Source organism: Lampris incognitus, chromosome 2 (genome assembly GCF_029633865.1).
Source record: "Lampris incognitus isolate fLamInc1 chromosome 2, fLamInc1.hap2, whole genome shotgun sequence".
Taxonomy (NCBI): Eukaryota; Metazoa; Chordata; class Actinopteri; order Lampriformes; family Lampridae; genus Lampris; species Lampris incognitus.
The window spans coordinates 5,113,159-5,127,434 of record NC_079212.1 but is presented as its reverse complement, the minus strand read 5'-3'; the positions used below and the strand labels follow the sequence as shown (position 1 = coordinate 5,127,434).

At 49.6% G+C, this 14,276-nt stretch overlaps 1 protein-coding gene across 1 annotated transcript in view; it reads right to left on the bottom strand.

Annotated features, from left to right (window-relative positions):
• cacna1fa (calcium channel, voltage-dependent, L type, alpha 1F subunit a) overlaps positions 1–11,081 on the bottom strand; it is a 54,867-nt gene extending 43,786 nt beyond the window's left edge. The window contains exons 1-14 of the mRNA XM_056274845.1: positions 11,063–11,081; positions 9,962–10,166; positions 9,393–9,498; positions 5,516–5,655; positions 5,271–5,416; positions 4,940–5,092; positions 4,071–4,267; positions 3,845–3,948; positions 2,720–2,862; positions 2,361–2,426; positions 2,205–2,271; positions 2,076–2,102; positions 1,802–1,962; positions 1,204–1,429 (exon numbers count right to left, since the gene is read on the bottom strand). Of these exons, the coding sequence (XP_056130820.1) occupies positions 1,204–1,429; positions 1,802–1,962; positions 2,076–2,102; positions 2,205–2,271; positions 2,361–2,426; positions 2,720–2,862; positions 3,845–3,948; positions 4,071–4,267; positions 4,940–5,092; positions 5,271–5,416; positions 5,516–5,655; positions 9,393–9,498; positions 9,962–10,166; positions 11,063–11,081 (1,760 nt within the window). The remainder of the gene's footprint in view (positions 1–1,203; positions 1,430–1,801; positions 1,963–2,075; positions 2,103–2,204; positions 2,272–2,360; positions 2,427–2,719; positions 2,863–3,844; positions 3,949–4,070; positions 4,268–4,939; positions 5,093–5,270; positions 5,417–5,515; positions 5,656–9,392; positions 9,499–9,961; positions 10,167–11,062) is intronic.
• Positions 11,082–14,276: the final 3,195 nt, after the last annotated feature.

Sequence of the window (14,276 nt, the reverse complement as noted above, 5' to 3'; positions counted from 1 at the left end):
AGCAGCACCCTCTCCGTGTTCCGGGACCTCCTGATTTACAAATTAAGCATTGCTGACAACTATCGAGTAAATAGATGCACTGAGGGAAAAAATTCAGTCTCTGTGTCCACCCTTGGTACTGTAAACGGAGACAGAAAATGTCTCCGTAACCGCTCCTTATCAGCCAATCAGGAGAGTTCTTTACAAGCCGGCATCTCCGCTGGTCTCTGCTTGCTGTCAGTCAGTTTGCACATCCATAAGGCAGAAGTGAGGAGGCGGATTCTTTTGCATTATGTTTTCAGAATATAGCTAGCTCATCAGCTAGCTCTTGCTAACTTCTGCCCGGATCACTTTACCCCCCACTTTAACGGCCATGGCCCACGGGAAGCGACGTAGTCACGCTGATCCCTGTCACCTCCTTAAACTGTCCGCTTGTGTGTGGGTTAAATAGCACATCAACTCCTGACCCACAAACACACAGGCAGGTTTAGACGAGGCAAAATGTTTACCTTGTTGTTCCTGTCCTGACCACCCATAAACTGTCCATCCAGTGAAATGTCTTCTCACTACACTCTGGATTTTGGAGCAATAATCTGTTAAGTATATATAGCCTACACGTGCAATAAAGCATTGTATTTCTTTCGGACTACTGTTGTCATCATAGATTGTTGACAGATAACTGCTGTTGATGTGCTTTTTGTCAGGGAATCCTGAAACAGCAAAATTTGATTTGTCTTTGGGAGACATTGTTCTGGGAACAAGTTACGTAACGTTAGCCGTCACTTGCTAATGGGTCCTGTGTCAATTTGACCAAAACTATTCCCAGATAGCAAAACTGCTGTGGCCCGGACCCGTCCCACACTCGACACTTCATCCGGCCCACATACCGCGTGGAATGATGGCACTTGGGCTGTCTGCTCCAGTTTGCCAGATCTGGGCCAGAACCAAGCCATAGCAATGTTGCATGTGCCACATATTTGCCAAAGGTGGCCCATATGTGTTTTGTGATATTTGGGCCATATTCACCGTTTACCACATGGGGCACTCCAGGGTCACATCCAGATTACATGATGCAGAGAGCACCGCATCTTTGCCAAAAAAGGCCCACATTTGATTTGGCATATTTGGGCCATATTTGCTATGATACATGTGAGCCACTTCAGGCTCACATCCATTTTGTCAGGGCCAAAACCTACTGCAGTAGAGACCCCAACCCCAGGTTACCGAGTCATCTTGAATATCCTGAGCAGTCGGATGCAGCGTAGCACAGAGATGCCGATGGGCGGGATGACGTCCATCTCCACCAGCAGCGTCTCAAGAATGCCACCGCACACCACGAAGCAGTCGAAGCGGTTGAACAGAGCCATGAAGTAGATCTGCAGTCCAAAAGCATACATCTTCATCGACATCTCCAAGGTGAACAAGAGCAGCAGGATCTTATTGGCTCGCTCTGCGGGACACAGAGGAGGAGAGGTGTTGTGTTTTTGTTTTTTTTGGTACACCTAAATCAAACAGAGCCATTATTCATGTTATTATCTGCAGCTATGTTTATCCTGCTATGCTTACATCACAGAGTGCCAAGACCAGCCTGCCGTGTTTTTAACCTTTACACGTTCTTTACCTGTAGATGTCATCGAACTTATTACATGGTCAAGGGTTTAGTTACTCTTCAACTCTTTGGGGCAAAGTTTGGACGGTTGCTTATCAGAGAGAGAGAGCAAGAGACAGACAGAGAGAGACAGAGAGAGAGAGAGCGAGAGGAGATGGTCGGACAGAACATCTATGCGAGTCTTGAAATGAAAGAAAAAGAGTGTATCCTGACCTTGCATTTCGGTCAGCCACTTGGGCTGTCCATAGTGTTCAGAGGCACTGGCCACGGTGTTAAGGAACACCAGAAGGAGCACCAGCCAGTAGAAGTTGGTGGTCTTAACCGCCACACGACAGTTCTTCCTAAAGGTATGGTTCAACTGGCACAGCTGGTCACTAAAGAAAAAAGAAAGAAATTGTATTTCAAATAAAGGAAAAATGACCTTGAATCTTGCATTCTTAAGTTTTATGAACGTTGACGTCTCCATCGGTAATAGTGAGCAACTTACCAGAAGCTATTGGCCATCATCTTTGCCCTTCAGAGACAAGAGAGAAAATGAAAGACTCATGATACGACAGTCAAAGCCTACATAATACTGATGTGACGCGACAACGCCGGTCCTCGACCGCTGCCTTACATGAGTGAGGCACAGAAGCCGCTGTCGTCATCGAGATACGCTATGTCATCGTCAGAGTCCGACTCTCCTAAACGCAAAAAGACGTCAGCGGTCAGAGAATCGAACTATATCGTGCATCACAGACTGACTGGCCAAAGATAGTGGCAGAAGTTGTACCTCCATCCTCGCTGTGTTTGTACCAGCCAAACTTCTTCATCATCTTTTTCTTGGCAATCGCAGCACCTTTAAAGATGTACGGAAGAGAATTATTCATGCTAGGACGCCTCAGCTGTTGATGCGATTGATTTCTGTCTCTGTGTAACTGACAGACAACATGCTGTTGGACGGTAAACACAGTTACTTGTATGAGTTGGAGTCGGTGTATGTGTTTATATATATGTGTGTGAGAGAGAGAGAGAGAGAGAGAGAGAGAGAGAGAGAGAGAGAGAGAGAGAGAGAGAGAGAGAGAGAGAGAGAGAGAGAGAGAGAGAGAGAGGGAGGGTGGGAGGGAGGGTATGTTTGTGTATTAAACTGACGCTTGTTTCCCTCTTCATCCACATCCTCGGCCTCGATGAGCCAGTCCATGTATCCTATCATGTCTTCCTCCATCTGCTTGCTCTCCTGGGCTTTCTGCAGCTCACCACGGGCCACGGCCTTCTCCCTTTCCTTGGAGAACTCTCTGCACATACACACATACACACAGAAAATAGACACGAAATTAATTTTAAAAAAAAAAGTCACCCCCTTTTTCTCTCCAATTGTACCTGTCCAATTACCCCACTCTTCCGAGCCATTCTGGTCGCTGCTCCACCCCCCCCCCACTGCTGATCCAGGGAGGGCTGCAGACTACCCCCGGAGAGCATCCGGATGTGGGCCACTTCAGGCAATGATGCGGCACTGGTGGCCTTCTTCTGGCCCTGACAAAATGGATGTCAGCCTGAAGTGGCCCACACGTATAGCAACAAATATGGCCCAAATATGCCAATGTGGGCCTTTTTTTGGCAAAGATGGGGCGCTCTGGGCAACATGTGATCTGGATGTGACCCTGAAGTGGCCCGTGTGGTAAATGGTGAATATGGCCCAAATATCACAAAACACATATGGGCCACCTTTGGCAAATAGGTGGCACATGCGGCATTGCTATGGCTTGGTTCTGGCCCAGATCTGGCAAACAGGAGCGGACCGCCCAAGTGCCATCATTCCACGTGGTATGTGGACCGGATGAAAGTGTCGGGTGTGGGACGGGTCTTGGCCACAGCAATTTTGCCTACTCCGATACATGTGGAGTCACCAGCCACTGCTTTTCACCTGACAGTGAGGAGTTTCGCCAAGAGGATGTAGTGCGTGGGAGGATCACGCTATTCCCCCCAGTCCCCCCCCCCGAACAGGCGCTCCGACCGACCAAAAGAGGTGCTAGTGCAGCGACCAGAACACATACCCACATCCAGCTTCCCACCCGCAGACACAGCCAAAGCCAGTTGTGTCTATAGGGACGCCTGACCAAGCCGGAGGTAACACGGAGATTCGAACTGGCGATCCCCGTGTTGGTAGGCAACGGAACCGATGTTACCCAGATGGCCATGAAACGAAATTTAAACGACTTTTCCTGTGAAAACACGACAAATGCTGCTGTACAATTCTCACCCTTTGTGGTCACCTACCCGCTCAACACACCCAACACAAGGTTGATGATGAAAAACGATCCGAAGATGACCAAAGAAACAAAGTAAATCCAGGGGATCTCAAAGCCGATGGCGTCGTTCATCTGCAGCGAGACAAGAAGGGGAGACGATGACGGCGGGGAGAGGGGGGAAAGAGAGAGAGAATGAAGGGACAGAGCACCATCTGGATCGAAAGAGGACAAAACGGAGCGCGGCGCCATCATACCCAGTACAGCACATCGGTCCAGCCCTCCATGGTGATACACTGGAAGACTGTGAGCATGGCAAAGAAGATGTTGTCAAAGTTCGTGATGCCGCCGTTGGGTCCCTCCCACTTGCCCCTGCAATCTGTCCCGTTGCTGACACAGAGGCGCCCGTTCCCGGCAAAGGCGCACGGCGTCGGGTCATCGTCCACCATGAGCTCTGATAGAACGAAGCAGCAGCAGCAGACAGACCGACAGTCATTCAGTGCAAATTGTTTTACATCCAAACACCAACTGAAGAAATGCTACCAGTAAGAGAAGTGACATAGATCTCAAATATTTACCAAGGATATAACCCAGTATATGTACTTTTTGTCTGGATTTTTTACTCCCTTTTTCTCCCCAATTGTACCTGGCCAATTACCCCACTCTTCTGAGCCGCCCCGGTCTCTGCTCCGACCCCTCTGCTGATCCGGGGAGGGCTGCAGACTACCACATGCCTCCTCCCATACATGTGGAGCCGCCAGCCGCTTCTTTTCACCTGACAGTGAGGAGTTTCACCAGGGGGGCGTAGCGCATGGGAGGATCACGCTATCCCCCCCCCCCAAACAGGCACCCCGACTGACCAGAGGAGGAGCTAGTGCAGCAACCAGGACACATACCCACATCCGGCTTCCCACCCGCAGACACGGCCAACTGTGTCTGTAGGGACGCCCGCCCAAGCCGGAGGTAACACGGGGATTCGAACTGGCGATCCCCGTGTTGGTAGGCAACGGAACAGACCGCCACGCCACCCGGACGCCCCAGGCTTCAAACTTGAAGGAAGGCGGTACCACATGCTTGTTGAAATGCAACAACCTGTAAAAATGCAAAATGTCAAGTTGCGAGAGACCTGTGCCGGCGTAGAAGCACGTCTTGTGCATCCGGCCGATGAAGAGCTCCAAGCCGATGATGGCGTAGATGATGATGACGAACATGACCAGCATGCCAATGTGGAGCAAGGGGACCATGGCTTTCATGATAGAGTTCAACACAATCTGGAGACCTGCAAGAGAGCGCACACAAACTCTTACAGCCAGTGTTATACAGAGCATAGCAGCATGCACAGGCCACATGCATGTGTGTATGTATATATGTATGTATATGTGTGCATATTCTATATCCACACAGTGGAGGGAAAAAAAAGAAGAAAAAAGCTCCACAATGAAACGATGAAAACTCACTCGGTACTCCAGAAACCAGCCTGAGCGGTCTTAACACTCTGAAAGCTCTTAAAGCTTTGACGTCCAAGCCTCCGGGCTTTCCAGCGGCATGGTGGGCCTCTCCTGGTTTGTGGTCCGTCATCCCCTCAGCTATTACACTGAACAACCTGCACACACACACACACACAGTAGTTACACATTGCTGTTTATTGGTGAAGGGCAGCGGTTTCAGACAGCTGAGGGGAGGCAGACAGAGACCAACTTACCCGACGATGACGATGACGAAGTCCAGCAAGTTCCATCCGCTGCGTATGTAGGCGCTAGGGTGCATGACCAAGCCGTAGGCCAGAATTTTAGTGAAGGTCTCGATGGTGAAGATGACTAGGAAGACGTACTCCACTTGTTCCTGCGATGCAAAAGGAGACGGGCGGGCGGTCAGGCAGAACACAAAGCGTCGGCTTTCTGTTGTGCGTTCAGAAAATCTGAAACGCACAACTGCAGCGGCGTTTCCTAGCTGTCCCATTTCTGACAGAGAAAGTAAAACACTTCAGCTGTGACGACCGGGTCCCTACATCACTGGTGCACAATTAGAGACTGCAAGTGTTTTTAACTTCTGTCAGGGTGAAGCCAGGGTTTCCACAGACTAAGGAGGCTTCCGGGTCTTTTACAGCTTTTGAATGATTCTAACTACTTTTTTTTAATCCTGATTTTACCAATTTACTCGGTTTTCTTCGTGTTGTCTTTTATCTGTGCACTTACATTTACTGCAGAGTGTGCTGCACTGTGTTAAATATCAGAATCAGGAACACTTTGTCACTTTTCGTGCACATGCGCACATGAAACGAAACGAAGCATCGTTTCCCCCCCGGCCCACAGCAGTGCAACACAAAGACCAAAACACACCCAGAAACTACAAGAACGCACATCCTCAAACTAACACACATATCCAAACTAAAAAAAATAGAAATAAAAAAAAAATCACTGTCCAAGGGAACGAACGCCAGCCAGGATGACTGTCGAAACCGCCGGTCTGCGTGGGCTAGCAGTTAGCTTAGCTTGCCCCGCTTCTGCGTCCTGTCAGACCGCCCTCGGCCTTCCCTCCCCGGGCGCAGCTCCAGGCAGGGGCCGCGGTCCCCGGGCCCACAGGACGAAGCAGGCCAAGCTCTTCGAGCCGACCCAGCGCCGGCTCTCCCAACCAGACACCCTCGACACACCTCCCCGCACTCCTCACGACGACACCAAAAACACCACAGTCAATGCCAGGCAAGGCCGCCGCCGCCAGACCGCCCTCGGTGTTACGGGAACCGCCGGTCTGCGTGGGCTAGCAGTTAGCTTAGCCCTCCCCGCTCTCCCAGCCATCAAACGAAGACGACGTGGAAAAAGACACTGCATGGACGGTCCTGGGTGAGGCCGCCGCGAATGTGATACGCGAGTTCGCGCAGCCGTCTTCCCACACCGGAGCCATAAAAAAACAAAACATAAAATATGCCATTTTAACTATTATTATCATTATTAAGTTTGATTGATTGACTGACTGGTTGATTGATTGACTGTTTTTTTTCTAATCCCCCCCCCTTTTTTTCCCTCCCAAATTGTACCCGGCCAATTACCCCACTCTTCTGAGCCGCTCCGGTCTCTGCTCCACCCCCTCTGCTGATCCGGGGAGGGCTGCAGACTACCACGTGCCTCCTCCCATACATGTGGAGTCACCAGCCGCTTCTTTTCACCTGACAGTGAGGAGTTTCACCAGGGGGACGTAGCGCGTCGAGGGTCAATCACGCTCTCTGCATTTAACCCATCCTATTGTACAGCAGCACCGGGCAGCAGCGGCGCCCGGGGACCAGTTCCAGTTCTTCTTACCATTGCCTTGCTCAGGGGCACAGGCAGGAGTATTAACCCTTACATGCATGTCTTTGACGGTGGGAGGAAACAGGAGCGCCCGGAGGAAACCCACGCAGACACGGGGAGAACACGCAAACTCCACACAGAAAGGGGCTGGGGTTCGAACCCATGAACTTCTTGCTGTGAGGCAACCGCGCTAGCTAACTACTGGGCCGCCGCGCTGGGCCACTGACTCTCGCCCTCTCTCCTGCCCTAAATACCGTCACAGTGGTTTTCTGACCTGTTAACCCAATGCCTTTGATGCTTGCCAGTAACCCTCAGCCTCACAGTTAATCCCTGCTACCGCTCGCACTCGTCCTTTTCCTCGGGTCGACCCGGTGGTGCAGGGATAACATTTGAAATGACCGGCGTTCACAAAGATCAGTTACCCCCACCAAGAAATTATATCAAGATGTACGAGGCACGAAGTCATATTCACTCAAAATCAGATTGAAAACTGACATGCAGGCTTATGAAGACCCTACGTCCCCCGGTGACAGATGTCAAACAGCTGCTCCCTCATGCATGAGACTATGAGGACCAGAGTGAAGCCAAACGAGCTCAAGGTGAAGTACTGCGGAAAGGGAAGGGTATGGCCAAGCACAAGACTTCACTCTCAGTTTTAACTTCCAGGGTCAATCCAATAAAGGGATCCTCTCCCTGGCAAATGGAGGGATATTCTGGCCACCTACCCTGCAGCAAGGCAAAGTCTCTTAAGGTAAGGGGGAGGGGGGCAATTTACAAAGACACCCTCGCACCTCCACGCAACACTTACATTAATCTTCTTTTGTTGACTCAAACTTCCGGTCGTTTTTTTGTCCCCACACTGCAGATGCACAATAACTATGAAAACTGCGTTCCCCCCCCTTCTCTTTTTTGTAATGTGGGCTGTCATTTATTTCCAAATGTACAATAATGTTAGCACGCAAATCCTTGCTCGGTGTACTTATGCATATACACATATACAAGGCTGAGAGAGGAGACGGGGAGAGGGAGGGAGGGAGGGAGGGAGGGAGAGGTGAAGCAGATGGTTCGTGTTTAAGAACCTTTATCTCTGACAGGGTCATCTGTCTGACCTTGGTTGTACCACAACTTTTCCCCTCTAATACAATTATCCTTTAATAGGACCATGAGAAATCTCAGTTGCTGTTAGTACATGAAACATGATACCCGGACACTCCTCTCAGCTCATCTTTTGATAATGCTCTAAAGCTGCCGCTGTCCAGTTTCGCCAATGTGGTTTTAAGTGCCTGAAATATGTGTGGGGGTGTGTGTGTGTGTGTGTGTGTGTGTGTGTGTGTGTGTGTGTGGGTGTCTGTGTGTGTGTTTGTGTGTGTGTGTGTGTGTGTGTGTGTGTGTGTGTGTGTGTGTGTGTGTGTGTGTGTGTGGGTGTCTGTGTGTGTGTTTGTGTGTGTGTGTGTGTGTGTGTGAGTGTGTGTGTGTGTGTGTGTGTGTGTGTGTGTGTGTGTGAGTGTGTGTGTGTGTGTGTGAGTGCATTGCATTTGGACACACCTGATTGAATGTATGTTTTTTTCAAAATCTTCAAGTCACTGTCTATATTTCTTAATTTCTTTCCAAAACAATTTTACATTTAGAAAATATACATTTTCAAATGCCCCCCACCCCAGCAAGTTTTTTCCCCCATTTAATACTTAAGTGAAGTTTCGTGACAATAAATAAAAACCCTACGATGAGTAGGTGTGTCCAAACTTTTGACTGCTACTCTATCTGTCTATAAATAAATAGATTTCTATTTATCCATCTAGCTAGCTATCTAGCTATCTAGCTATTTATCTAGCTACCTAGATAAATAAATAGATATCTATTTATCTAGCTAGCTAGCTATTTATCTAGCTACCTAGATAAATAAATAGATATCTATTTATCTAGCTGGCTAGCTAACTATTTATCTAGCTACTTATCTAGCTAGCTAACTACCACACAAACAGCAGAGATGGTTTGGGAATAAATGGATAAATAGAAGCTCAGAAAGTGACATCATCCAACATGGAGTCGTGGCCAACATGGAGAGATTCAACTCTTGGATTAAGACTAAACAATCCCGCAGTGCCGTCCTTTACTGACCTATATCCGTGGCTACGAAACCAGTCCATGAATTGAAGTAATCTAATCTCGCCTTACGTTCAAGCTTTGCCCATCTTTCATTCATCATTTTCAACCATCGAGGTCTACTTTCAGCACTGACTCAGATGAAACCTCTTTTACCACATCTACCTGAAGCTATCCTGCAGAAAAACTCACCAGATTGTGATTGGTAGCATTGGAGTCATCGTCCGGATAGGGCTTGGTAACCCCCATGGCCACACAGTTGGCAAAGATGGCAAGTAGGATAAATATATCAAAAGGCCTGCAGGCTTGCAGTTAAGGGGCCATTAAGTTGCAGGGATGCATCGTTTACATGCACACATGCAGGAAAATACCCTTCAACCTCTACCATGCAGCCCAAGCCAACACCTCACACTTGCACAGTCACACACATTACTGGTATTCATTACACACATGCACGTAGGTAAGCCTGTGTGCCGGTGCACCAACATGCACAAATCAACTAATGTAGCGAATTCCGGGGGGGGGGGGCAGCCGGGAACCGCCGCAGCCGGGACGCGAACCGGGTCTCCTGCACCATGGGCGACTGTGCTAACCAGTCAACTGAAGGGTCCTAGACTCGCTAGCCCTTGGCTAAGGGGTCGGACCCTCTAGTGGTTAGCACAGTCGCCCATGGTGCAGGAGACCCGGTTCGCATCCCGGCTGCGGTGGTTCCCGGCTGCCCCCCCGAATTCGCTACACTACCATGCACCCCCCACCACAACCAAAGAAAAAGATATTTCCATTCGACGAGGGCCAGGGCCGCCATTCGAATGGGGTTGCTGAGGGTGAGACAGCACAGGGCGCGGGGGGCTCGGAGGGCAGACTTGTTTGCCTGCATCGCCTTCTTGGCACCCCCTCCCCTTTTTCTGGCTGAGCCCGTCGAGCCCAGGGTGTCGGATTTGCCTCCATCGCCCCCAACGGGGGCATCTGCCAAAGAGGAAAGGACACAGACAGTTTTACTGGATCAAACAGTTGAGGGTACGCTCAGAACCTGCAGCACATATCCTGTATTTGCAGTGTCTAATAAAGACATGACACGGGCGAGGATGAAATATCATCCGTGCGTGCAGTGAAGAAGAGGTGGAGTTGTCATGAATGATTTCTAATATTTGATCAATACAACTTTCACGTTGCCCGGTTCAGGTGGCTCGTTGTTGTGGTGGAAATACTGCTGGCTGGATGCTGAGCGCAAGCTCACACATTGTAAATATACAATACTGCACTGCCAAAATCTGCCCAACACATAAATATGGTTGACAAATGAGGAAAAGATTTGACATGGGGGTGGGGGAGGGGGGGGATAAAAGCTGGTTTTATTTGTGAGCAGGCAGGTATTCTGTCCTGGAGGCCTCGTACTGTAAGACCAGATGTGACCTACTTCTTAAATGTGAGCAGCGCAGCACTTAGGCCCAACAGTATCCCCGCAACACCTGTCGAAGGAGGCCTCACACACTTTCAGACTGGGCCACAGGGAAAGATAAAGTTATGGCTAACGTGATATTGGCCCATCACTTGTAAAACTGTGACGTGAATGAAAATAGTCTGGAACAGAATTGCATGTCTGATGGGCCTTTGCGCTGACCTATATGGAACATGGCGTTTCATCACTGCATTCATATCAACACAAACTCCGCTTGTGCAAAGTTCACATGACGTCATTAAAACGGTTTATCTCCAGATGCTGCGTAACTTCATATGCAAATGAAGTTGGACAGAAAACGCTTTGCAGGACCGTGCATGCTTTTCCCGAGACACGTAAAGCACGTGTTTTGTTCTGTTGTACGATACACAATTCCCACCTTGCGTTGCAAGCACGCACGTACCTTTTTTCGCCACATCCATGCCGCTGCTTTATTACCGCGTTATTGCCTCAAAGTAAAACACAGCAGTGACTGAGAACCGGCCTTCTTCTTCTAGGGCAACGTGTCCATCAGCGGCTCGGCATCGCGTCGTCCGTTTGCAGCACGCCGGCGGGCACGAGTCATCCCTGCTCGCCTCGTCCCCAATTAAAAGTTCCCTCTTTTCCGGAAATGTCTCGCACGTGCAGATGAGAAAAATGCAACGTATCCCCGCGGGTCTGCGGGGGAAACTGTGACGGATATTGGAGCGAAGGCGTCCCGGTGGTCAGCCTGCAGGATTAGACTAATTGAGCCGTTTAGAGGACGGACGGTGGAGATCTGTCCCGGTGAAGGCAGCGACAGGCTGACGTCTACTTCTAGGGCTTCTGCTGAAACGGTGCGGCGGCATGTAGCAAAGTTCAACATAACGGCCATGGAGGATCCTAGGGAAAGGTTTGGGGGGGGGGGGGGACGAGAAACTTGCTCCAAATTGCCAGCGTAGAAGCAAATTCAGCACCTTGGACAAGTCCGGGAAGCACAACGTGCAGTACCAGATACGGGCGGTAGAGGGCGGAGCAATCCCGTAAATGAGAGAATGCTGAGAGTCCTATGCCCCTTTTCCACTACACGTCACCGGCTCATGCGGTACATTCAGGTCAATGGTCCGACACACGCGACAATCAGCAAATTTAAATATCTTGGGGCCATCGTCACAGGGGGAAGGGTCCAAACCGGAAGTCCTTCCCCGCGTTGGAAAGACAGAAACATCGGTGCCGGGTCTAAAGTCAGATTGATGCGCTCACTAGTCATCGCCTCCTTTTTATTACACACGTGTGAATATTGGACACTCACAGCGGATCTCCAAAGAAGAACAAGCGCAATGGAGATGGGGCGCTACAGGGAGAGTCTAGTAGTGTAACCGGTTATTTTCTTGCCCGGTGCGGGATTCGATACGCGGTGTACTGCACCACAAGGTGACGTCACTAACCGCTCGGCTAAAGGGTCAGACCCGTTAGCTAACCCGTTAGCTGTAAATTACTAATAAGACCCGTTAGCTAACGGGTCTTATTAGTAATTTACAGTCGTCACCCTCCCCGGAAGCGCGCCCTCTGTTCTTCCCGCGCTCCGAAGAGACTTCTGAGGATCCGCACACTTCCGGATCCCACCGCTGCCACCGGTTATGTTCTTGCCCGGTGCGGGATTCGATACGGGGTGTACTGCACCACAAGGCGACGTCGCTAACCGCTCGGCTAAAGCGTCAGACCCGTTAGCTAGCTAGGGGCTAACGTGTCTTATTAGTAGTTTACACTAGCCATCTCATACAGAGGCCATGTTGCGAATGAAGAGGTGAGAAGAAGGACTACACAAGCCGCTGGAAGACATGAAGATTTGTCGACAATCGTCAAGAAGAGAAACCTGAGAGGGTTTTGGTCACACCTCGACCAATTCCGGCCTTGCCAAGACCGTCCTGCGAAGACGAGGACAGAAGAAGCGACGGCTGTGTGACGTCACAGAGCGGCCAGGCCTCGACTTGGCCAGCTCACAGAGGGCGGCTGAGGACAGACAGAGATGGCGGGATGGGATAGGTGAGGTGAGGTGGTACCGGCTTGACTCGACTCGGCTCGGCTCGCTTCCTTGACCGTAACAGTACCCCCTCGGCGCAGCTGGATTTTCGGCTCTCCCGTTTTTTGGTTTTCAATTTCAAAATGTACTTTTACGATAACTCCGCTTCGGCAGTTGAAAATGCCGGACGATAGCCCGTGCGCGCATTGATGACGCAGTGACGCAAAACGACGCGGTGACGTTGTTTCTTTGACCAATCAGAGGCTTGCGTTGATTTTGGCACCCGCTTCGGTTTCTTCGGAACCTCGCCTAAGAAGGTGGTACCAGAAATGACCGTTGAGTCCAAAGCTTTTTATTCTTGGTTTATATCCTGCCGGCCCACATTTACACAGCAATGAGTTCAGATTTATAGACACGTTTATATTACAAGCAAAACGTGTCATTGCTCTTAATTGGAAAAGTGTTGATGGACCAAGAATTGGTATGTGGGTTAAAGAAATGGCTTCAAACATGTCAGTGGAGAAGCTCATGTATGTTGTTAGACGTAAACAAAGTGTTTTTGATCAAATCTGGGGATTGCCCTCTAATCAGTCTGTGAAAGAAATTATTATTATTATTTTTTTTTATTAATTTAATTTTTATCTTTATTATCTTCTTTAACCCTGCTTTGAATTGTATTACTTGTTATAGGGACAGGGTTATGGGGTAGGGTAGGGTGAAAATGTTTGCTGTACTGTGCTATTACTTGTTTTGATGTAATTTGCAAACAAAATTCAATAAATATATTGCTTTAAAAAAAAAAAGAAAAGAAGGTGGTACCAGGAAAGTGGTACGTTACCAAAATGCCGGAACTTTCCAGTAAGGGAAAACGGAAAGAAGGGCGAGTGGAGTCGAGTGGGTTGAGCGGGTACCCCCGTAGTGGCAGCTTAAGACTGCTGCGTTGTTTTATGACTTCTACAGCTAACACGAGACAGAGGACGCACGAGAGCAAGTGATGTCTTTATTCTTTATATTATTTTATATAAATAAATCAAGACAATACATACAACGTACAGCAAAGCTACATGTTTTGAACACCAAAAAAGTGGCTCATGATACACATCCATCCATCCATCATCCGAACCGCTTATCCTGCTCCCAGGGTCACAGGGATGCTGGAGCCTATCCCAGCAGTCGTTGGGCGGCAGGCGGGGAGACACCCTGGACAGGCCGCCAGGCCATCACAGGGCCAACACACACACACACACACACACACACACACACACACACACACTTAGGGACAATTTAGTACGGCCGATTCACCTGACCTACATGTCTTTGGACCGTGGGAGGAAACCCACGCAGACACGTGGAGAACATGCAAACTCCACACAGAGGACGACCCGGGACGACTCCCAAGGTTGGACTACCCCGGGGGCTCGAACTCAGGACCTTCTTGCTGTGAGGCGACCGCGCTAACCACTGCGCCACCGTGCCGCCCCTGATACACATCCACGTCGTTAAAGTTCTGTACGCCTCCATCTGAACAGCAGGAGATGCGACGAAAAGGTGCTTGCTTGGCTGTTTGGCGGAAAAACACAAAGGTCAACGAGATGTGGGAATGCAGAGCAAGGTAACACACAGACAGCACTGTGGG